The sequence below is a fragment of the Chroicocephalus ridibundus genome, chromosome 1 (genome assembly GCF_963924245.1).
Source record: "Chroicocephalus ridibundus chromosome 1, bChrRid1.1, whole genome shotgun sequence".
NCBI classification, from domain to species: domain Eukaryota; kingdom Metazoa; phylum Chordata; class Aves; order Charadriiformes; family Laridae; genus Chroicocephalus; species Chroicocephalus ridibundus.
In genome coordinates, this window is record NC_086284.1 from 134,097,105 (window position 1) to 134,122,516 (window position 25,412).

Genomic DNA, 25,412 nt, shown 5'->3' on the forward strand with positions numbered 1-25,412 from the left:
TTGCTCTGTATTTCATCTAGAGCACTGTAGCTACTCTGTATCACAGTGTACTTCTGTTCTTAGGAAGGGAGAACATACAGAGAAGTAGTCCTGGAAAGGACTCCGCACAAAGAAACACCAAGCAAGGGGAAAAATTACACTAGCTGAACATGTCTCCATTCAGACAGGAGAGCAACATACTGTTAGCAGGAGAAGAGATCACAAATAGTGAACAAGGCAGACGAGTTTACGTAAAACATGAGGAGAAAAAAACACCTTCTAACATTAAAATTCGTTATTTGGTTGTCTTGGCTGTTCTATGCTGCTCATGGAATCTCAGGAAGTAAATGATGGGAACAGTGTTTTGTGCCTTGATAGGCTGTGATTATTTCAGTTATTCCTTAAAATATTTACCATTTTCATCTATCTTCAGCTTCTGTGATATTGGGGCTGCAAAGGAATATCAGCTTTCATTGAACGCTACAAAAGGGAAGATAGATTTTTTTAAAAATTCCTATTTTTATTTGCCAAGCCAAATTTCCACATTTTTTGAGCGCTTAACACTACTATCTGATAAATTATTGCCTGGCAGTTTACCTCAATTGTGAAGTTGTCATGCTATTGATGCAGACAACAAAGCTAGCACCATATTGAGCTCCTCTATGTCCGTCTGAGCTTTGTGTCTCAGGAGCAGCACTACATGAATGTAGTTACATTTCTTTCAGGGTGAGCAGGATAATAAGGTGCGCACGTTTTAATAATTTTCAAAGCTTAAACAAATAAAAGGCACTTATCAATTTTAATTGATTTGTAAGTCTCCTGCACAATGAACTGTATTTTCAAAAAGTTATTTTGCATGACCCCAATCACTTAATGAAACAGGAACTTAAGGTAACATATTGACAGCTATTAACTATCCATTGCACTTGTAGTTGGTGTTAACCAGAATATTTGTACCCTCGATGTCCCAGTTGAACTCTTATTTGAATAAATTACAATCAAACTTTAAAATTGTGTCTGCCACCAAAACTGGATTCCACATTACATTTAATTTTTTGGAGTACTAAGTGTGGTGCAGCAACACTTTGCATTGCTGAGAGATCTTGAGTAGACACATATTAAAACCAAGGAAGCACCAGAAGAACATTACACATAAAATTATATAGCCAACATCAGCAGTTTGGTCTAATGGACTGTCGTAAGCTTGAGACATGAAGACAGTCATGCCATTAGACTAGGCGTTCAGACTTGACCAGATTTTGGCCCAATACCATTACTGGGTGATACGTAATTTATTCTACTGCCTCCTACAAACATTTCACAGAAAATAGCATGGGGCCCAGGGCAGAGAGCACATTAGAGGCAATGATAATACCATTATGACTGTTTTTTCTTATTGAGCCAGGCTCATAGATCCCTGCTGCATGTTCCCCATCCCATGACCAGGCTGCTGCCATTTCCCCTTTCTTTTTTTTAATCACTAGTTCCAAGAGCACTGGCAAAAGGGTCCAAACTAGTTAGGATGACAGAGTGTATTAGCTCTGGGCTCAGCTCTGCTTTATGTGGCATCACTACTATAACTCTGTTGCCTCTTGGTAAAGAACTGGAACTATGTTAGATCTGGCCAGTTACAACTGCTAATTCTGTATATGTAGCCTGACAGGCTGTCTCTGGCGGCAGCTTGAACTAAGGCCTGAGTGGAGTTTCCAACCATGTTCTTGGCACCAAGAAGTGGTTGCTCCAAATCCAGTCTGAGACGCTAAAAGTGTCAGAAGAGGTTGCTAGTAACCATTGGCTGTTAGAAATTATTTAATCTCCTAGATCTGTGAACTTTCAGCAAATGTCAAATAATACCAATACAGAGAATCAACAAAGAAGTGGCTGCCAAAGGGGTGGGGAAAAAGGGACTCTCACCTTGGCAGGCTCGTTCATCATCAACAGGCTGGTAGCCAGCCTTGCAGGTACATCGTCCAATGGCCACCATCCACTCTCCTTCTCCATTGCAGTGCAACCGAACACCTGAAGACCCAGTCATGCTTGTCTCTTCAGCATTTGGTACACAAGTCCCTGGTGACTCCACCAGTGAGGTCCTCTCCCCTCCGGCAAAAGTTTCAGGGAAGGAGGCAAATCCTTTCACCACAGCTGGGCACTTGTAGAAAAAGACCTGGACTGCCACCAGAGACATGCAGGCTCCTGAATCCTGGAAGGCCAGATAGAAGCCATGCTTGGTGAGAGGCCCAAAGCTACGTACTTTAACATTCATCTTTACCACCTTCCCAGTGCTGTCCACCTGGGAAAAGCTTTCATCAGCTGCAATAGTATCCACTTTGGTCCAGGGGCCCTCACGCCACTCTGGCAGTTCCTGAGAGGCTATGTCTGCCTCTGACTGGTGGTAGTAGAGTGTGAAAGTCTCCTTGCAAGAAGAGGCTACGGTGCGCATGCTGGCACAGTCTCTCACTGAGAAACGGAGGCGGACATGGACTCGGTGGGCTCCGCGTCGCTCTATGAAGTGAGTACGCAACCAGTTATTCTGACCTGGTTCGGCCACGTTGCAGACTTCAAAGGTTCGGATCAGGCGCTTCTTGTCATCCAGGACACTTACCTCATCCCACTATAAAGGATATATAGGAGAGAAAAGGAAGAACAAATAGTAAAAAAACATGGATTGAGTTCAACTGCAACAAAAATACAGGATCTCTTCTCCCTGGTATCCAGTGATACGACACATGGGAATGGTTCAAAGCTGCATCAGGGGAGGTTCAGACCTGAAAGTATGAAACATTTCTTTATGAGCGGTTGGTCAAACACTGCAACAGGCTTCCTAGAGAGGTGGTTGTTGCCCCATGCCTGTCAACATCATTTGGACAATGCCCTTAATAACATGGTTTACCTTTTGGTCAGCCCTGAATTGGTCAGGCCGTTGGGCTGGATGATTGTTGTAGGTCCCTTCCAACTGAAATATTCTATGCTGTGCTATGCTATGCTATGCTATGCTATGCTATGCTATTCTATTCTATTCTATTCTACTCTATTCTATTCTACAAGCTAGAGAGGTGGGCCCGAGCAAACCTTATGAAGTTCAACAAGGCCAAGTGCAAGGTCCTACACTTGGGTGAGGACAACCCTCGTTATCAATACAGGCTGGGGAATGACATGATAGAGAGCAGCCTTGCAGAAAAGGACTTGGGGGTACTCGTGGATGAAAAGGTGGACATGAGCCAACAATGCGCGCTTGCAGCCCAGAAGGCCAATCACATCCTGCACTGCAACAAAAGAACCGTGGCCAGCAGATCAAGAGAGGTGACTGTCCCCCTTTACTCTCCTCTTGTGAGACCCCACCTGGAACATTGTGTCCAGCTCTGGAGCCCTAAGCACAAGAAGGACATGGACCTGTTGGAGTGGGTCCAGAGGAGTGCCACGAAGATGGTCCAAGGGCTGAAGCACCTCTTCTATGAAGATGGGCTGAGAGAGTTGGGATTGTTCAGCCTGGAGAAGAGAAGGCTCCGGGGAGATCTTATAGTGGCCTTCCAGCACCTGAAGAGGGCCTATAAGAAAGCTGGGGAGGAGCTGTTTGCAAGGGCATGTAGTGATAGGACGAGGGGCAATGGCTTTAAACTAGAGCAGGGTGGGTTTAGATTAGACATGAGGAAGAAGTTCTTTACAATGAGGGTGGTGAGACACTGGAACAAGTTGCCCAGAGAGGTGGTGGAGGCCCCATCCCTGGAGACATTCAAGGCTTGATGAGGCTCTGAGCAACCTGATCTAGTTGAAGATGTCCCTGCTTACTGCAGGGGGGTTGGACTAGATGACCTTTAAAGGTCCCTTCCAACCTAACAGATTCTATGATTCTATTCTATTCTATTCTATTCTATTCTATTCTATTCTATTCTATTCTATTCTATTCTATTCTAGTTAGTCCATGTGAAAGGAATGGCTGGAGACCTCATGAGTATTTCTGAAGGAGGGTGGAAGGAAGGGGGTAAGGATGTGGCAATAGTATCCCACCTAGTATCCTTCTCTCTTACCAATCTGGATTTGCACAATGTACCATGTTCAAATTGTTCATATGTACAACATCCATAAAACATGTCTCATTGGTTCCAGTTTCCCTTTCTTCATCAATGCATATACACCTTCTCAGCAAAGGTGCAGTCAAAAAGATGACAAGGGAAATGCTTACCCCATCAGAAGGGTGGGTGGTCCAGCCAATCTCTGAGGTCTCTCCAGTTGTATCCAGAAGTATTTCTGTTTATATTAAAAAAAATAAATACATTTTAAAAAGTGTTTTGTGCTTTTCCAAGCCAGACTAAAATCTCATCTGTCTCTCACAAGATTGTCTCTGAAAAAAAACCCCAAAACACGTCTTGTAGAGGGCTTACACACATCCAGAATATACATTAATGTTTTGAGATTAAGTATGACAGGCTACATCCATACTAGCAGATTAAGCAGCGCCAACACAGGCACAGAGGCACTAGGCATGTAATCCTGCAAACTCACGGTCAGCAAGTTGCTTGGCAATATTCTGGCCAGACAAAAACTTTCCCAAGGCAAAGTTTAAGCACACTGACAGCATGGAGCAGAGTTATCACAATAAGCAGTACAGATGAGGCCACCCTCTTTTTGGAAAGGAAAGGGTGGGACAGAATGATGAGTTATATGAATGCATGCCAGTCTCCTCAGGACCACGGCTGTCCATTTTATTTGCAGGTGTAAATGTGGGCACAAGGCCAAGGCACTTTTGTTTCCATCTCTGGAACCGGATTTCTGTGGGAATTTAGGATGATGACCCAGTTGATCCTGTAATGGATTCACTTTGTTCTGGAGCTGGGCATTAGGCTGCAAGTCCTCCTATGAGTCCCGTTTTTATCAGAAAATCAGTATTAAATAGTGTCTTGCATTAATACCACTCAGGAGTAGGGTACCTGCAGAACTTCACAGGCCTAGTTTATTCCCACGACTAGTCTGCATTACCATTGCTATTTCATCTACCACTGGAGACAGGTACTAGTCTTGACTGCTCTTGGAGATGTTATTCTCTGTTCAGGCACAAAGAAATACAGAAGAGAATGTGACAGTGCAAGCTATACACATAGTATTTTCCAGAAGTGAACGTCAAGGTCCGAGACCACCCTGGAAGTCACTGGTATGCAAGCATGTGCACTTTTCTGGGTACATTTACAGTGAGGACATAGGGAAAGAAAAAGACTCTATCAAATAGGTATTTACATGCGTTGATACATACTGTACAAATTGACTGCTTTTTTTTAAATTCTGGGAAGTCAGTCTCTTTTGTCTGCTTAATTTTCATTTTTCTATATTGTGTCTTTGTTTAGAAAAAAAACCACAAAAAAAACCCAACAAAAAAACCTCAAACAAACAAAAAATCGAAAACCAACATGAACATGCAGCTTATTTCCAAACAGGCTTAATTATTCCCCTTGCAAAGGTTTAACAACGTGATAGTCCCCTGTTTTACACAGGGGAGATCCTCAATAGCTTCTGTTTCCAAATTACAGATTGCTGACTTCACTATCCCCATCAGCGCTGCTGGGGATTCACTCCACATTAATCAGCAGAAAGGAAAGACTAGACTCATCCTGGGGCAGACATGATCAAGTGAGCAAGTTTATCCAGACCTCAGGCTTCATCAATATCCCCGAAATGATGTTGCCTATATTCCTACAGGAGTCAATGTATTTCTTAGACCTTCCTAAGCAGCCAATGCAGTTCCTTGCTCCAAAAGCAGTGCAAACTATCTGGGTTGGCTTGCCAGAACTGGAAAGAGCTACTGGTTACAGTTAAAGCACAACCCCACTGAAACTGCCTAACAAACCTCAGGAAGTGCTGAGCAGCTCAGTACTTGAGGATAGCTCAGCTCAGATGGCTCCTCTGAGTGGCAAAACATCTGTGAAAGCCCTATGCCTCCTTGAAGTTTAGTCTTCCCCTAGGCTGTCCTGGCAGCAGAGGGACTTGGCATTCCCCCCTTGCACATTACTGTCTCAATTGCACAGTCTGGCACAGGGGTTGCACTCCGTCATGTCAGTACTCAGCCACTGGATTCTCAAACATGGCTTTGATATGCTGGAATAATATACTATGGTAATTTTTCAACAAAGAAAGAACATTTTTTCTAGTCAGGTCTGAGTCTCCCATTCACCAAAGTATAATGCAACTATCCCGTGGACACTCTAGGAGAAAATAAAATAGAGAAAAATTTAGTCAGGGTATGGGAAGCCAGACAAAAAGTGAGAAAGGAAAGAAGAGGAGAGAAAATAGAGAAGACTTGCTTAGCAGCCTGGGCTCTGCCATGACTAGCAGGAAGCGTATTCTCCAGAGGGCTTCTCACCAGTGAGCAAGGTAATTTTTATCAAGTACATGAATACTTCACAGGCGAACAGATAGAGGCAGCCCAAAGCAGACAGAACTGCCTCTCTCACAACGAATATTTTAAGTCAGGAAGCATTAGAAAAATAAGGAAAGTAAACAAGAATGTTGTGTGCATAAATCTCATTTGTGACCCACAGTCAGAAGTCCCTCATTATTTTTCTTCTTTTTCTCCCTTTCCTACTGGCTGTAGGCCTTGAAGCAGATCCCCAGTCACACTAGCTGCATGTGCACTTGTAAATCCAACAAGCTGTTAGACTACGTTCTGAGGACAAAAGGCATGGTATGGCTCATGTTCACATGGCTGAAAACTCCAACCCCACAGAAGTGCATGGTGGCACCCAAACAATCTCTCAGGAATGGTCCTTGGTCCATCCCAACCTCTGACCTACACCTAGGCACTGTTTAGGAGAAGGTTAGCTGGCATGGGCCAAACCCATGACTGTGCTAGTAACTTAACAGTATGAATGAGCACATACCAGTGTACTGGTATAAGCCTTCACTCTGCCACTTTATTAGTACTGATGTAGCATTCTACATCCTCAGTGTGCTGGGCCAGACCAGTATTCTGCCGCTCTTCAGTGCAGATAGCAATGGTCTGTTCATCTGAATTTACCAACCTGGAATAAAAATGGCTTACACCCTTTCTATTTTGCTCAAAATCAAGGGTATTGCATTATCAGATCAGACCCAGGCCCAGGACAGTCCATGATCCTGCTAGAGACAGCACTTCTTGAGGCGACCTCAGAGTACCAACAGAACAATATTCCACTATGGATTAAAAATAAGGAATAACCAAGGTATCTGAGCAATCTGGAGACTTTTAAACACACAAAACAATAGCAATTCTTCTTTGACTTCTGCTTTAATCTTACACTTTTGAAGAATGAGATTCCAATTTCTTATTAAGACTGCTATTTTAGTACAAAGAAGAGAAAAAAAGCTGACGAGAGATTCTCCTATACTTGTCTTCCCTAAACTAAAAAAAAACCATCATCTTTTATAGCAGAGTCAAATGGATTCATTACACTCTTCTTAAAACAAAATTCAGAATTAACTAAACTCTCATTTCAGTATCTCCTCTGTTCTTGCAGGCCAGAAAGGGTGAAAAAAAAACCCCACAAATACTTATGCTAGTACCAGCCTATACTGATGCCACAAACCAATCTCTTGGGCTGCACTATACTATAATGCCAGCGTCAAGATCAATTGGGCAGAGGTTGGAAGTTGCTATTACAGATCAGACTGTTCAGAATAGGTATGTTAACGTTTTTCAGATTTTGGTTAGCCTATACTTTCAAGCAAGACACTCTAGTGCTTGTCTTACACGCAAAATTTTCCCCTGATGCAAGAGGATGACAATTCACCCAAGGACGATCAACTGCTGGACAAACTTCATGAAGGCAGAGATGGCCTAACAGCTTTCCGGATTGCAAAAATGGCCTAACAGCTTTCTGGATTGAAGAACACTTGTCCTCAGTGTCTTAACAGTGGAGTGGTGCAAGAGGGAATTATACAACCCAAGTCTAGGCAAACTACAGCCACTGAGTAGAAAGCTGATCCTAAGAAGACAGCAAAAGGATCCTTTTACCTGTGGGATGAGGAGCTGGTGCTAAGAATGACCAGATCATAGGATCGCAGAATGAAACAAGCTGGAAGGGAGGTAAAGAGGTCATCTTGATCAACACGCCTCTGCAGGCCAGGCTAAACTACAGAAGGTTGCTCAAGGCCTTGTCCAGTTGAATTCTGAATATATCTAATTGTACACACGTAATGGTAGATAAGGCAAAGGGCACTAGGGTAAAAGGTAACATTCAGAGAGTTTGCTTTGCTATGCAGCTGAATGCCCCAAGCAGCAAAGCTCCCTGGGTTTACAGACTTCTTGAAAACAACTGAAATATTACTGGGCTTATTCTGTCTTGTATGATCATGCCTTGAACATGAACATGTAGGAAGACTGTGAATGCTCTCTACGAGGGCTGGAAAGAGAAAGAATTCTCTGGGCTCGTGCAAAAATATTGTTAGGGGTTGCCCAGTCCAGTAACCTCACATAAGCAAGGCTGCTGCAGCTACATGTCCGCACGTCCAGCCAATAGCAAGGCTGAGTGGATATTCCCAATAGGCACACGCACAAATACATGTAGGCACTGCACATATACAAATGGCCAGCCACAAAGATCAACACAGACAGAAACACTCACCAGTCATGCAAACAGAAATAGCACCACTAACGGCCTCATTCTGCTCCCCTTTCTGGCTGGTCAGGATGAAGGTCTGTTAGTGGGAAATATATATGCATTTATATACAATACGGATGCCTGCAATAACTGTTCTTAAACATTCAGTATCCAGTAGCTAACCTCTGTGTCCGCAGACTTACCATTTGCTGGCACCTGCGCATAGAAGCACCTGAAGCTTGTAGCCCAACTCCTGTTCCTAGTATTCAGACACCCTCACTCACTGATACATCCCTCCACACACACACACAGAGGTTCGTTATGGATCCTCTACTAACTGGTTTAGGCATGCAGTCTACCCAGTAGCTGGCCCTGGATTCTTCTTCTCTTAGGTTGCTGGCACTTGGACATGTGAGCCACCAAGGCCCTCAGCCCGTTGCTGTAGTGCTGCCCCACTCCACCTAACCCCGCTTACATATACAAGCATATGCACAGCTACACGCACTATAGATCCCTCCAGTAACCGGCCTTTAGACACTTAGCCTTCCCAGGAGCTGGCCTTTGATCATCCTGTCTCCAGTTGCACAGAGAAACACAATATACAGATAGGGCTCTCAAAGAACCCCCAGAACTTATGGTCTCCCCACTAGTTGGTCTGGACCTCCTGATCCACTAAGGAGATAGTTCCTCCAGCTGTCTCACTCACAGAGACACAGACACACAAACAGGTGTCTCATTCATCCCCCACACTCTCTGGTCTCTCCCTGGCTTCCCAACCCACTTACTCTACTAACCAGCTAGTCTGGCTTGGTATTTGCTAGAGATCACAGACTCAGTCATATAAGCTCACTCACTCCAGTTGCTGGCATCACAGATATGCAGATCTTATGACCTATGGTAAAACGTGAGTTCCTGGCACTTGATTTTCATCATTTCCAGGCTCTCCAGTTACTGGCAGCACTGACACATGGGCCCCTATGACCTGTGGTTCAACTCCAGTTGCTGGCATTTAAATGTCCATATACACACATACACACAAAATAAAGCCCCCTCATCCAGGAAACTAGTGAAAAATTGAACTTAAGAAGAAGAAAGACTGTGGTGATCAGGTGCAGATTAAGGCCTCACGGGCATACTGACCAACAGCCTGTTTACACATGACTGGGCCCTTATCTCTCTTATTTTCTCACATTTGATCCTCGCCGAAACCACCTTGATCCGCCACTTTCCCCACCTACGGTTCTCTTCCTAAACAACCCACAGTAAGTTTTGCAGAAGCCACAGATGATCTTTCCTACATCCCATAATAAGTTCCTGTGCCCCTGTTGGTAGTAACCCCCCTCAATCTGCAAGGTGTTCCCAATTGAGCTTCCACTGACTTATCTTAACGGGTTCCATTCCCGCTCAATGGGCTGATCACATTCCTGTGATAGCCCTAGGAGAAGTTGGGTGCTTATTCTCTATTAGGTTATTCGGGTTCCCCTGCTTTTCGTTGTTCCACTTTGCTCCTCTGAGTGTGAGGAGTGGAGCCTTTTATCACGCAACCGAACAAATACATTTATATATGGGGGCTATCACTTGGAGACAGAATACAGTGAAACCTTTGGGAAGCCTTAAATACACTTGAACTTCCTCCAAAACTAAACAGCTATTGTGATGAAGTAACTAATATATCAATGGCTAGTGACACATGCAACTGTAACAAGAATTTTGTTTTTCAAGAATAAGGTGATGAAACAAGTGAAAATCCAAACAAAAATAGCCAAAACCCCCCCAGTTGTTCATAACTACTCAATACAAAGATTGCTGTTAATTTTTAACAAAAAATGTCTTCTTCACAGTTCAGCTATGACTTAACATGAAAAAGCAAGCTACAGAGTTAGTGAATATGCCTCCTAATGTAAAGAGAATATATACAACCCTACCCTATATGAGACAAATTAGTTTGATTTTTTTCTTGGATAAATCTACATTGTGAAGTCATTCCTGCAATGAATGTTCCTGGATTACTTTTGTACTCATATGCAATTAATAAAAAAAGCTATTTGGAGCTAATGGGATACGTATTTAGTGAGTTCCATGAAGTATAATATATTTTAACTATTTGCTATGTCAGAGCAAAATGCTGACACTATCAGAACACTGAAGTTTTCATGCACAAGGAGTAATTCTCACACCCCAATCAGGAGTTATGTACCGTCTGTGAAAGAGAGAAATGATGGCCAAATGATCTAAGATATGGAAATACACAGCTATTTGCAAGGTAGCACAGCTTTTAAGCTTTATGAACGACTGTATTTTTCTCTTTACCTCCCCTATTCTTTTGTTAAAGCTCTAGGGAAACTGCCAGGATTAGCATGTCGCACTAATTCCTCTGCTGATGTCAGGAAATGCAGACATCAGGAAATTTAAAAAAAAAAAAAAAGACATTAAATGCCTAGTTTCAACTTTGAATAAGCAATCAAATTAAATTATTATCTACAGCTTTCCTAATAATATAATATAATAGGTATTCTTACGCAGCTTATGAGATTCATTCTGCAAACACCCACTATTGAGTCTAGAACTTATCCAACTGCCACTGCCATCAAACTGGCTACTTTTGATGACAGTACAGCGTGATTTTTAAAGTTTAACTATGTTTTCCTGCTTATTTTTTTTTCATAAACATTAAAAAGGGAGCTTGGATCTTCCAAAGTTTCAGTGAAACATATACTGAAAGTCCCAGATGCTGTGTATTATAAGAACGCTATTCCTTTTCTTTGAAGTTTTAATTAACTTTTAATGTAAACACTGTTAGTTGCAGCATAAATAGCCTCTACTGTCCTACTGGCCTGCAAGCAGCAAGAGCTAGCCTGCAGCCTGTGAACAGTTTCAACAAAGGGCTATGGTACACACCTGGGAACAGGGATGTCCTACCATGAGGACTACAGAGTAATCTATTATGGGAGAAAACCAACCAAGTAGAGCTGCTGAGACTGACCAATGGGATAACTCAGACACCCCTCCCCTTACAAACAAGCCCCACGTCCATCTCAGTCCCATTCACCTTCTGAATGTCTACAACAGAAGATACCTCTGCCCTGGGCTTTTCAAGCATGTGGCAAAGATTCTGGCATGCAGGGAAGCGTCAGTGACAGAACTGGGAAGAACATAACGGAAAATCTTTGCTAGGATTTTAATAACTCATGTGAATCGCAAGCAACTGAAATAAAAAGTTAATTTTAATTTTTTTCCCCTGAAGTAAAATAACATCCATTTAAACCTTTCTTTGGACATAATGAAACAAAAGGCAATGGTATTTTTTAGTCTAAAGATTACCTTTGAGGAAGGTAATAGTTTTCCTCCACTTCAAAATCAAGCCAATTTGAGCAATCAATACATTACTTCCAATAACCCAAGATGACAACCAGTTACTAGAAAAGACAGGGGGAAAAATGAAATAAGAATACCCGACCTCAAAACCTTTTCCTTGCGTGTTCCCTTTTGCCAAGGAGACACTTTTAATGCAAAAAGTTTCTACCAAAGCAGAATAATTATCCTCTTTATCTTGAACTTCCAGAAGATATTTAGAAAGGCTGTCCAGCCATTCTGCAGGCTGGAGAGCTTGCTGTAAAATAAATGCAGTCACTCACATGCAGAACACATCATTCCTTTGGAACATACTTAATGAGTTCTGCAAAATGAACTCCACTTGTGTTTACAGCTGTAAACGTCTATAACTCAGTCAAAGCAAAACCAATATTCCACAGAAAATGTAAGTCTGTGCCCTAGTAAGAGCTATTTCATTAGCAAGTTAACACTTGCTCTCAGCTATTTTGACTGTAGCGCATCAGGCATTCTTAAATTCTATGCTTCACTAACTTTTACAATCAGAAAGGCTGACCTACAAAAATGCTAAATGAAAAACTGTAGACAGTAATTCCATACTTATATAGATACTCACAGAAATAACATTTCAGTGTATTTTTTAATGTATTTTTGAGAAAAAGGAAAAAATCTATTTTTGCACCCAGCTCAAAAATAGTGCTCCCCAAACTAAAACCTCAAAAACTCTTGCAGAGCCATAAACATTGGGAAATGAAATCTTAATGAAAACTTTTGTGCAATCTTGTTTCCTTTCATAAAGCTAAAATAATAAGTTTACAAATGTCTTCTGTTTCCAAAACAGTTTTCCCTCATGCTTCCCATGCAGGTTTTTTTTTAGTCTAAAAATGGTGTCTGGAAAATTTTGGACAGACATGTTCATTCCTAGTGAAATCACTGTGTCCAAATACTAGATCTGTATCAAATAAGTTCAGCCTAATGATTCATTTTTATGTATTAAAAACAACAACAATAATAACAACAGAAACACCTTCAACTGCTTACAAGAACTTCTTTACTTCTGAGTCATGAAGGGGTTTAAAGTCCCATTAGGTCCTGTAAAAGGGTACTGCCTTCCTTATTTCTGAAAAGCATTCTACATAAAAGTATTTGCTCCCTTCATAATGCATAGAAAAATGGTTTGAATGCTCTGACTACTTTTCTTCTCTCTACAGCTTCTTCTTTTTCTGAAGGATTTATTCTGAAAGCTTCTTCTTTTCTGAAGGATTTACATTAAGGTTTTATCAATATTGTTTTTCCCCTGTTAGAAAATTTCAAACAAAGCTTAGTTTGAGACAAAAAGTGATTTACATTCGGACTGCTTAAATCTAACTCAAATGCCTGAGAAACACTTGGAGAAAAATTACCTTGATTGATTTTCCCACTCAGTCAATCCTCTACAATTAGAGGCAAGATGTATTCTAGACACCACCTAAAACTTCTAAGAAACCTTATAAAAACTAAAGACCAAACTGGATATTCCCTATATTTTTCAACTTGAATCTGAAACATGAAGTTCAAGTTTCCACTATATATAATAATGCATCAATGAAACGGCCATGGGCCTTTTTTCTTCCTTAAAACCAAAGCTTTCTATATAGGTATCATCGGGCTTTCCTTCCCCTAATGCATAATTTTTCTTTGCCTGTTCACCACAACAAAAATACTTACCTCTGAGATGCAAATTAGCTTTGGAGTGCAATCCTAGGATCATGTAGTACAGTCACAATGCAAGGTGCTGACTCCCCTGACTCTGAGTTGAGAGTTGAAATTCAGCTCATGGGCAACTGTACTATTTGATCTCCATAGGCAGAATTTTACTGTCCTATTTTAATCCAGGCAATTCAACCATGAGATCTGTGAAGCTGTATCACAGAGTGTTTTCTATATTCTTTTATCTCTACAAACTTACAGGAAGGATCACTGAATTCCAAAAATGTAAGTTCCTCAAGGCATCACTGAGTTACTTTATATTTGCAGAGAATGGACATTTTCTCTCCCTTTTTCTATCTCAGTTCCTCTACCAGTTACACTAAGGAATAACATAGTACTTCGTAAAATCATTTTTGAATCAGCACTTAACAGAGTTGCAGAGATTTAAGAATTTGTATTACAATCTTACATCAATTATTTCCTCTCTGCATTCCCCTCCTATTAAGAGAAGCGATACTTTAACAAGCTTTTCTTTTCACGATTAATAAGAAAAAAAAACAATATTTTTTTCTTCCAAATCTTCACTCTCTTTTTCTTAGACCTCACACTATTCTCCTTTCCCTTACTCCAGGTCTTTCCTTCCTTGCCTCCTTTTCATTCCCTCTCTCCCTCCCCTCCTTTATCAGAGGCTTTCACATCTGCAAGAGATGAACATTCATCACAAAGCGGTGCAGTTCATTGAGCACATGTAGCTGCAAGGATGTTTCTTGGAACAAACAAAAGGATTGTTTACAATACCTCTGCCCTTCTCTGACTCTCTCCTGTAGCTCTCATTTTATCTCCTGCTCTCATCACCCTTCCTCCTATAACCTGTTCTTTCTTCTCACATTTTCTGGGCCTCTCTTTTCCCCTGCCCACCTTTTCTCTATCCTGTCTTCACTGCTTTCTACCTCCTCTCCTCTGCTGGCTGAACACAAACTGCCTCTTCTTGTTAATGCAAAGCATTCTCTCCATATCTGTTATATAAGGCAAGTTGTTCAGATGGCAGAGACAAAAATACCGGATTTCAGCTCACTGGCTGCTGCCTTGTAGAACAGCATAAACATCGAGAGATTGTTTCACAAAACAAACAGTGTGCAAGAACAGGAACACAAGAATCAAATACATGCAAAGCATAAACAAGGATCTTATTCCCAGGGCAAAAAAATTATTCTTTCAGACTGTCAGCTCTGAGATAGCTAGTAGAAATGTTTATTAATGGTCCTTCATAAGAAGGTTTGCCCGTCCCACTAGAAACAATATTAATATCTTTTTACATCTCATGAGATGTGATCAACCTTCAAATAGAAAGACGTGCTCAATGCTCATCTGAACTAGGATACGCATACTGGAGAACACACTTTTTTTTTTCTCTCTAGAGAAAACTTACTTAAGATGTTGCATTATATAAAATCTGTTCTTACCTTCTAGCGAGGTGACTAGATGAAAGAAGCAGACCATCCAGAGCCAACCCATTCCTGCCACTCTTCTTGCACTGATGCCAGCATTAGAATACATGAAGATTCTCTGTAGATACCACCATCTCAAAAGAACACACACCACTCCCTTGAAATGGTCAGAAATTTCGTGGAGTGTTTTAATATCTTCCCAAATCAAAGCACAGACGCCTTCACAGAGAAATACTGGTTAAAAAAAAACAGAAGGTGGAAACGAAAATCAGGTCACAGTAATACAGAACTGGCAGTTTTTACACACCATCTCCATTATTTACTACTTTCGAGATACAGGTGAAAAAGAGTAGCACAGACCCAGTATTTACCCTATACCCACACCTCCCACCCCTCAAGACTTCAGCCCCAGTTGTTTTCAACCCTGACAGTATGCACAGATTTTGAGACTTTCATGGCATCAGTGAGAGTGGAGTTTCCAGATGAATGTTAATCTGTCCCACAATATAGACTGTATTCTTACTTAAGTCCTGACTCTGCATCTTTGGCAATGTCTCTTGGAAGATGTCCGTTCCATTTCCCCTGCATGCTTTCCAAATTCTATCTCCTATAATTTACACTTTGCGTTTTCAGGGGTCTGCAGGGCAGTAGCCAAGACAGGACAGTTTTTGCCGTTTCTGACAATACAAATCTTCACACCTGACAGACTTGTAACTGCATTTCAGATGCAGGCATTTGTCCCCGTAAGCATATGACTGTACAACACTATTGAAGCTGGACAGTGTTTTCCCATTAATATGTCGCAGGTGAGGAAGCAAACATTGTGATATTTGAGGTCAAATAGGGAGCCTGTGTTAGAGCCAGGAAAAGCTCACAAGTACAAATTTGTTGTCTTAAGTGGGAGAACATACAAACAAAACCAAACAAAACTCCACCGCCACCATTAAGAACCTGACATAAAGGCTTGTCTCACAGTCAGGGAGCAGCATGTGGCCTAATCCAGCACTGCATTAGATCCATCCAGCCCAATAATTTTGCTAAGCAAGGTATTTCTGACTCCATCTGCCCAATTCTCAGCCCACAAGAGAAATATCACGGTAATATGTAGGTTACATGCAAAAAGCCAGTATGTTTTGTTTCTTTAGGTGCTCTTTGCACAGAGCATTGAAAACACTTCAATGTCTTCAGTGAGACAGTGAAGCGTAGCTAAAGGGAAAGAAAAATGTCTCAGGCAATATAGAGAAATGGCTCAATAACCTGGCTGAAATACGGGAGAGAAGAGTTGTAATTAAAAGGGGCAGCTTCACTGCAATTATCTGAAAACCTAGCGAGGGGGGATTTGAGCAAGTTCAGCACAGCAGAGAAAAAAGCAGCATGGGGAGTATGAGAAAAGGCAATGGAGTGCAATTTGATTTACCTTACTAAAGAGGGGGAGAAATTACTGGACAGGGTGGAATAGCTCTCTTACACTGGCCCTAATAAGAACCCAGAGCACCAGACACAGATAAACCAAACACACCCTAGGCATCACTAAAATGTAAGGAAACTTATGTTTCTTAAGTAAGGAAACTTACATTACTTAAGGGACCTCAGGAAGAAGCAAAAACTTTGATTCATTATTTATGAGGAAAAGGAAAAAGAAAAAATCAGTGAAGTATAACTGAGGAAAAATGAAGCTTAAATGGGAGGAATGATATAATTCAGATACTACTTATTATTTTATGAAGCGCAGAAGAAAAACACCACTGGATGAAACTGTAAAAAGGAGACTATTCCAGGCTGAATGATCAGAAAACCCTTCTTTAGAGAAAGAACTATCCAAGCACACAGCAGTGTTCTCCAGGAACAGGGCTAAAGACTACTGCCCGAGACCGGGTACACTGGAATCAAGCCAGTCAATCTTCTACATGGAGATATAAATACTCAGCCTTTGTACTGCCAGTCAATACATAACACTGTAACACCTAAAAACTTTTCTTTTAGGCCAGCCAAGTCCTGAGAGATGGGGACTTTTAAACATTCATTTTGAAGGCAAATAAATGTAGAAACAGAGGTCAAATAAACCAAAGAAAACTTTCGTTTCAGTCAACGGGATAGTATTCATTTACAGAAGGTTTGAAAACAGCCCACAATTCAGGCCTTCTCAATGTCACGTAACTTCTGAGTGGCAGAACAAGAAACAGAACCCAAATATATTCTGGCTGCTGGATCTCAGGCCAAAGTCTTGAAATTACTAGGTAACATGTAAGGAGGAAATCATTTTGCTACCATAAAACAGATAGAACTGAAAAAACTCTGCTACCAAGAAGCAGACACAAAATCATTTCTGGCTCCAAGGAAACCAATTGTTCTCCTTCCCTCCCTACCTGCACATCTCTCTTACAACATCTGTTCAGCTTACCCTGGTAGACCCTGCATCCCAGCAAAGTTGCGCTGCTCTTCATGAGGCATCATACAGCCTTTTTCTGGAGTAGACTGGAAAATTATTTTTCCCTGAAATAAATTGTGGTTAAACCAAAAAGCCGGATTTGATTTAGCAGTTAGAAAGATAAATCTATCTTTCTTTTTTTATTTTTTTTATTCTGCCTCTTGCACACCTCAATTAAAAATGCTTACTCCACAATGAAGGATAGAGGATAACATTATGAAAGCATTTAAGGGAGAGTAGGAGGGAAGCGCTAGCCTCTCTGAATTAAAGAGTACCAAGCCCCTAAATTGCTAACCACTGCCCTGCCCTTCCCCCCAGCACTTGATGTGTGCAGAATTTGACTACACCCAAAGACACTCATCTTTCATTCTTCAGTTCTCCTACTATTTCTTCCCTACACCAAACTACTTAAACAGAAACCTCAAACCATTCTAACTTTTCAACCACCCTCTTCTCTTGTTCACACAAGCACCTCTCCATGGCCTTCTCAGCTTGTTACTTCTTCCAAAACTGCTTTCAGATGGATGACATCTCCTTGATACAGAATCCATTTTCCCCCATTCTCTTCCAAATCCAGCTGCAGAGTAATACACCTTACCTGCACAGGATCCTTCAACAAACTTCCTTAAATTCCCCTTCTCATCTCTCTCTCTCCCAGCTACATAGAACTTGCCACCCATGTACCAGCTGTCAATCCTTCCATAAAGGATTCTAAACCATTTGGGGGCAATACTTCCTTGGCTAGTGGAATGATCTCCAACTCCTTGAAAGCCCTGAAAATCATAAAGCATCTGAAAAACATGACAGTTCCCGAGGATCCAAATGCCTTTTAATGATTCAACCCTATAAAACAGTGAAGATCCCAAGCAGTCAGAAAAGATCATATTGCATTTGCTTTAGTACCAAGCTCCAAGAGACAGGAGATGGATGCCTCCAGGTTATCTGCTTACATTATTTACCAATCTGTGATGATTGTTTACTTTGGCACCATCACTGTGGTATCTGGATGACCAAAATCTAATTATGTTCAAGATTCCAAAAAGAGAAATGAATACAATTATCACTAGTATTTTCAAGAATCCTGGTTTCTTAGCTGAACAACCAGTGAGGGAGAAGAGTTCTTCGCAAAGCTTGTCAAGGCGAGTTTTGAACATCTACAAGGATGGAGATTCCTCAGTTTCTTTGGGCATCTGTTCCAGTGCTGAACTACTGGGTGGGGGTTTTTTCTTCCTTATTTATAGTAAGAATCTCCCTTGCTCTCTTCTATTGCATATCTCAACAGAAAAGAGTCAGCTCTTGCCCAGCACCTCAAAGCTGCTTCTACACAAGACTGCAAACACAAACCACTTAAACTGGAAAGCCTTGAATGTGAGACATAGTATGCCTGGCTTAACTGGCACTGTTTGCAGCCTGTTTCTTCTCACCAGACAGAGACAGTGCTGTAATTTCTCACTTTTTCTGAATCCAGTCTTGAAGTGGGAACAGTTTAGTACAGTCTCCAGGCAAATGATGCTCAATGCTACAGGACAGACAGCAACAGTGCTCCCGTATGTACTAGGACAACTGACGCTTGTACAGGTCTGTGCTTGTGAGATTTCTGTCACAAAGGGGGCTTGCTGTGTGCCCATCCTGTACCTAAACTGTGGCAAACATGAAATATTTCATGCAGCCAGTATCTCTGCAGCAGTTCCCTTATGCACATAAAGGATTCCCTCAAAGTTCAAGCACTGTCAAGGATGACACCTGAAGAGTGACAGGGCACTAAGTGTTGCTAAATGATTCAGCATTGATTCAAAATTCTCTTCCATCAGTGCATGTGTTTTTACTCAAAGGGAAGTAGATTTGCTCCTAGGTTTGTGTAGTCACTTTTTTTAGACTACTCCAGTGGCATAAGGCTTGAGTCTTGATAGAGCTGGTCATGCACGTGACAAGCCTAAGGGGGATCTCCTTAGAATGGACTACTTTTTTTCTTCTGAGTTTGCCTGGCACCCTGAGACTGATCAAGAACAGTGACAGCTAGATAAACTGTGTTAATTCTCGGCTGGCCACAGGTTCTGGTGGGCCTAAAGTTTAAAGAAAACCCTTGCTTTCTATCTGACCCTTTTGATTCCACCCATAAATCTTCAGACAGACCTTTGCTGAAGCACATTCTAGCTTAGTATGCAGGCAACATGTAGCCACAGATCAGAAAGCAATGCACATTGACCCTATTCCCCCCTGACAGATACCACCTGCAGAACCTGACCTCAAAGAGCAGTTAAGCATTCATCTGAACCATGCATTTGTCTGGGTCCTGCAGGACGAATTCGGGTATGCCTTTAGCACTAAGAAACAAGCTAGGATTGTTCAGGCACTGCACAAGTCTCCTAGAAAAAAGATGAGGGCCTGACAGGTTCTTCATCTCCATGAATGGAATGTAGCTGTTTCTTTGAGTTCTGTGAAATTAGAGCAAACAAGAGGCAGCAAGAACTACTAGTCACATAGCCCACGATTCCTACAGGAGACCTAAGGTCAGCTCCAATATTCTGTTCCCTAAAAGAATATGAGCTTGATCCACTGCAGAGAGGATGCTCCATCCCGCACTACTTTGCAGAAATCCCAGCTCTAATATTGGTCCAAGTATCTTGTTCCCAGGAAGCATGGAGGCAAATAGAAACAATGGTGCTGTCAACACAATATAAAAATTGTCAGTTCTTAGTGAAGAGTTCCTGACGGTCTTCCTTATATGAAGAGCACTTGTGTTTTTCAATGTGTAGTCAAGGGAACAACAATTCTGTAAGCTTTAGTGCAAACTACATTTCAAAACACAAGAAAGAACACTGAAGCAGATCAACATCCATCTAACGACAAGTTTCTCTAGGTCTCCAGTGCCAGGAAGAGGTTTTATTTGGAGACAGCTTGCAAGCCTAATCTCTATGTAGTCCAATCCCCTACTATTCCTCCAGCATCCACAAATACAAGACTTAAGTAGGGTCGATAGAGCATATACCCCAATCTATTCCCTTTAGTATGTCTTTATGAATTTATCTAATCCCTGTTTTGAACTTGCAACAGATTTGAAAAGATATCTATCCCTGTGCAACAAAGTACTTTTATGTATTTTAAATTGTTCTACTAATAGAAGCTGAAATCATAACAATGCCAGATTTTTACTTTTTCTCTTCCTCTTAACTGTCCCAAGAACTTTTCCAAATCATCTTGTTTCCTCCCACTGGGACAATGCTTCTTCCTCTTTCATTGTTAGCTGACTCCTCTAGGCGTATTTCACAGTAGAAATCATTATATGGGTATAGCTTCCCTTTGCTACCCTCAATTCAAGAGATTTCCCTCATATTTGTCATACTTTTTCCTCACACAAAGCATCTAGATGCAAAACAAATGCACCTCAAAAATTCTTCTGGGCAGAGAAAATGCTGTACCTTTGCAGGCACAATCTTTCCTCCTCTTGCACGTTTTGCACTATGACTCATAATAGCTTAATATTATTTCTCAGTGATAAGCAGTAGAAAGATAAATAAGCACAGCACCTGGGAGAGTCAATAAACTACTATTCCAACGAATTTGTGCCACACATTGATTCATCACTTTTAGGCAAAGTACAAAAAGAAGAATTAAAACTTCTTCTCATTCATGATAAACAGGGAACCATGATAACGTTATACACCAAGCAACAGGCCTTCCCCCCTCCTCTCTCCCCAGCTCTCTTCTACTATAATTGCTCCTTCACCACTCAGATGCCCTTGCAACTAAGGTCACGCGTCTCAGTAGGATAAATCTCACAATGCTGTTGTGAAAAGCTGTCACTCAATGCCTGTGCAAAACTGAGCATAACATAATCCTGCCTACCTTCTCTCTTAGGCAGTAATTACAGTAACTGCTATTCATAGAAATCTTTTTACACCCTAAACAGGAAGTGAATGGGGGGAGGACAACACATAATTTATCGCTCAGGGTTTTAATATTATGAAGTTAATGTGTTTTTCTTCAAAAAAAAAAAAAATCACTAGGGCACATATAGCAGCACAGAGAAATATTTAATTAAATATGTAAATTATTTGAATAATTGCTGTATATCCTTTTATCCTCTGTTACTATATGATATTATTTTGAATTACTCCAGAATACTTCAAAAATATCTAAGAAGAGAGTAGAAGCTGTAACAAAGCCTTGTGGATTTTTTATGGTCCATTCAGTTTATTAATTTAATTTTGAGAGAAAGGATCTAGGTACTAATGTATAACTAAGCTTAATGGAATTCTTCCTCAACAATGTACTTCATAAAAGATTTCCTCTAGCTGGCTTGATCATTTGTTCCTTACAGATTATCTAAACAGGGTTGTGTTGGCGTCTTTTGAGACTCTTTAAGTTTACAATGACAATCCAAAGGTTGATTTTGAATGCTTTCCAAAGAAAGGGATTTATTTCCTTGTTTACCATGGAAACACCAGGAGTCTTGAAGCTGATCTTCCATGCTCTGATTATACATTTCCTAAGGGAATCCAAGTTAAGGACTTCCATAGCCCTTAAAGGGAAGAGATGCTTATTTTCATGAATTTTTATTAAGCCCTTGAGGCTCGGATAGGGTGCCCAAATTAGAAGCATAATCACTCAAACAACATCCACAGTCAGTGGACTGAGCTGAATCATCTTCAGTAGGTACCCAAGATCTGTACTAATTTAAAAAGGGAGCTATGGACTGCTAAACAGCCCCCTCCAAATGACTCCTTAGGTGCAGCCTAAAGATATCTGGGGAGGTTCTGAGCCTCTGTGCTGTCTTCTAACCCATACAGGTGGCCATGTTAGCATTTCTTTAGATAACCACAGTGTTTTCCTTTAAACGTCTCTTCTCTGCTACAGCACATACACTTGGCTAGAGATGCCTCACAGCTTTGTGACCCTGGTTTATCTTCCTAACCAAAGTTAATTCACCGCTTCCTTGTGTTTCCGCAGACTCTCTCAGTGCCTCCCCATCATGTTTCTGCTATGCCTAACAAGATGGACACTGATCTCTTGAAACTATTGCAATTTTTAAAAAAAAAAAATTTAATTAAAGATACAGATTCTTTCTTCCACCTGCTTACTAGGTATTTGAATTATATGCATATCTAGTACAACAAAGCTCCTGAATAAAATCTCTTCCCACCTCACAGGACTTGACTTAACTGACAATTTTTATAGCGATTCATGTACTTTTCAAAGAAACATGGGTAATTATACCCAAGTTTCTAACATTAAAACCTGGAAGCAAAATCTCAGCTCTAGAATATTAATAACGTTATACAATGAAAAATGCGAAGAAATGCATTGTTGTATATGTTATCCATCACTGGCTGACAGAAACTCTCCTTAAAAATAATAAGAATTGGAGTGATACCGAAATTACTCCATTTGAATTTTCATACAATAAATAAAAGACTACAGAAAGAAGAGGGTGAAAAAGGATCAGCAGCATCCCATCATATTTATATATCTTTGATGGAAAGAGAAGATAACAGCAGTACCTACTGCATATGGTTCCCCTGTGCTCTTATCAATTTTACTCTAATTTCTCAACGAACTTCTTTCAGTGCAACTGTGCACAGATCCTTGCAATGCACTTTTATCTATGTGGAAGTAAACATGATGTTTTCAAGCATGATTTACCTTTAACAAGCATACTTTTACCTGTACAAAATGAAGACATAAGGCTTCAGAGAGGAAAAAAATAGGTAATTTACACCTCCCTGTGTAAAAGGTTGTATTTCCAAAATTCTAAGCACAGAATGTTATGTTTAGGGGATTCGACTTCAGTATCCCTGAAGATGGCCATATTATTAACTTCTAGGTGAACAAATTCTGAGGCAGTAAGAATTCTTTGACAATTGACAGTTCCTTTTCCAGTACAACTGGCAACAGCTAAATTTAAGTAAATGCTTCAAATTTCACAGTAATTTTATGACAGAACAAGTTTGAAAATACAAGGAAAAAGATGCATACTATTTTGTCATTAAAAAAGGGAAGGGAAATAAGACTTTTTCAGAAATAGTATTTAAACAAAAGATGTATGACGTAAAGATTATGTCCCTAAAATCATGTTCTCATCTACTCAGCAATGCTCACCTTGCTTCTTTTTAATCTGAAGTTAAAGTTTTATTATATACCGAGTTCAGATTGCTGATGGATGGAAAATGATAAAGAGGCCAAGCACAGTGTTAGCAATGGTCAGACAAGCAACGCCACAAATCAGACAAATAACCTTGACATTTGCTGACCAAGTCTGTGAGCGCATCTGCAAATCTGCATAGACAAACCAAGCACAGAGCTGCAAAAGGGCCTTAAAGGCACTGTCAGGATGCTGGAAAAGAAATCAAGGGCCTGAAGTGTTGGGTTGGGGGAAAACTGAGAGTGGCTTACAAAATAATAAATAGATAAGCCTAAGAAGGGGGATATTTCATACTAACGCTGTTTCCCATTTTAAACTAAGGATGTAGCCTAACATGGCATGTCTAGAAATATAGGAACCAAGACCTATGCACAAACACTCAAAACATACAATGGAGGGCAAAAAACAAACTGAGAATACTTTTCTTAAACTGCTCTTTGTGGACAAAAGCTTGCAAAGCCTTTTAGTGAGGACTAAGATTTTTTTCAGCTGTGGTAAAGAATGTTCATTTTTTGTAACAATATAATTAACTGTCTTCATCTCCAATTTTGCTTTTGACTTTTTGAGGGTTTTACTGTAAGGAACACTTAGCATAAGCAGAAAATGCGTGCTATTCATATTCACAGTGTCTAAACTTACGCTGTCTCCATTAGGAGACAGTGGCAGAACTGACAGTTGGTTAAAAGATAATGTTCATCTTCTATGGGAATTCCCTGCATTTTGAAATTGCCTTTCATTCCATGAGAGAAACTGGCATTTCAAAACAGACTACAGAAAGAACTAATAATATTACAACATCTTCATTTAAGTGCTGCTCACTCTTGTTATTAGCCTTCTTTCTGGCTTCAAGGAGGCTACTTGGGTTTTCAGAGAATGTGCTTCATGATTTAAGGGTTAATTATAACTACTTTTTTCCATTTTAATCAGTTTCACAGCCTTGGGCTGTCATAGAGCTTGGTTCTCAAATTGCTGGCAAATTGTATTTGCAGATAAAGCCTACTTACATTTTTAAAACTATTTAATTATTAGCATTATTTATCGTCAGTGTTTTTATTCCTGTTAAGAGAAGCAAGGAAAAAATGCTTCTTTGTAAAACAACAAGACAAAAAAGCACTGAAGCATAATCACTTTACTGATTTGCTAATTGCCCTGATCTTGCTGTCCAAACCTCCTCTCCCAGCCTCACTCCATGCAATTGATTACCAGCTAGCTTCCATCCAATTATACCTCCACACTTATTGCAAATATCAGTTTGCCAGTTCATAAGGTTGCCATAACAGAGGCCTGTAACATAAAATACTCCCTCAATGGAAGTGGGAATAAGAAATTATCTTCAGTCAAGCTGATTACCTTACATTTTGCTGACTACACAAACAGGCTATACAATACACAAGCTTTAGCTCCAGCATGCAAATTAGAGCGTTTGATGTGGAAATACATGCACAAAAGTAGGAAGCCATGAGGGAGAGAGAAAATGGCTCAGTGAAGACTTCTACCACACAGTTTTCATCCTTATAGCACCACTGTTTGCCTAGATGGGAATTCTGTCTGATCCACCATTAGTTTGAGCCTCATGCTCCCATTAGGCACTAAACCAGTACAAAATAATCCTGCACGGCACTGATCATACTCCACAGAACTCCACATCCACACTAACTATAGTCTGTCTATAACCACTTTTGCAGGAGGTGTCACTGCATTGTGCAGTAACAAGCAACTAGGGAGCTACATCCGCAGCAATCTCTCAAGGCACTGTAAGAACACACGCACAGGAACTATGAAACCTAGAACTTATTCTGGGAAAACTTTAAGAAACTAGATGATTTCCCCAG

At 40.7% G+C, this 25,412-nt stretch overlaps 1 protein-coding gene across 5 annotated transcripts in view; it reads right to left on the reverse strand.

Annotated features, from left to right (window-relative positions):
• LOC134524399 (ephrin type-B receptor 5) overlaps positions 1–25,412 on the reverse strand; it is a 75,315-nt gene that overhangs the window by 41,592 nt on the left and 8,311 nt on the right. For 2 of the 5 annotated variants that reach the window (XM_063354441.1, XM_063354432.1), the window contains exons 2-4: positions 15,026–15,244; positions 4,160–4,224; positions 1,894–2,590 (exon numbers count right to left, since the gene is read on the reverse strand). In XM_063354441.1, the coding sequence (XP_063210511.1) occupies positions 1,894–2,590; positions 4,160–4,224; positions 15,026–15,119 (856 nt within the window). In that variant the 5' untranslated portion in view covers positions 15,120–15,244. Of the gene's footprint in view, positions 1–1,893; positions 2,591–4,159; positions 4,225–8,567; positions 8,641–15,025; positions 15,245–17,411; positions 17,518–25,412 lie in introns of those variants that run through there. The other 3 variants (XM_063354449.1, XM_063354426.1, XM_063354418.1) reach the window with 3 other exon arrangements.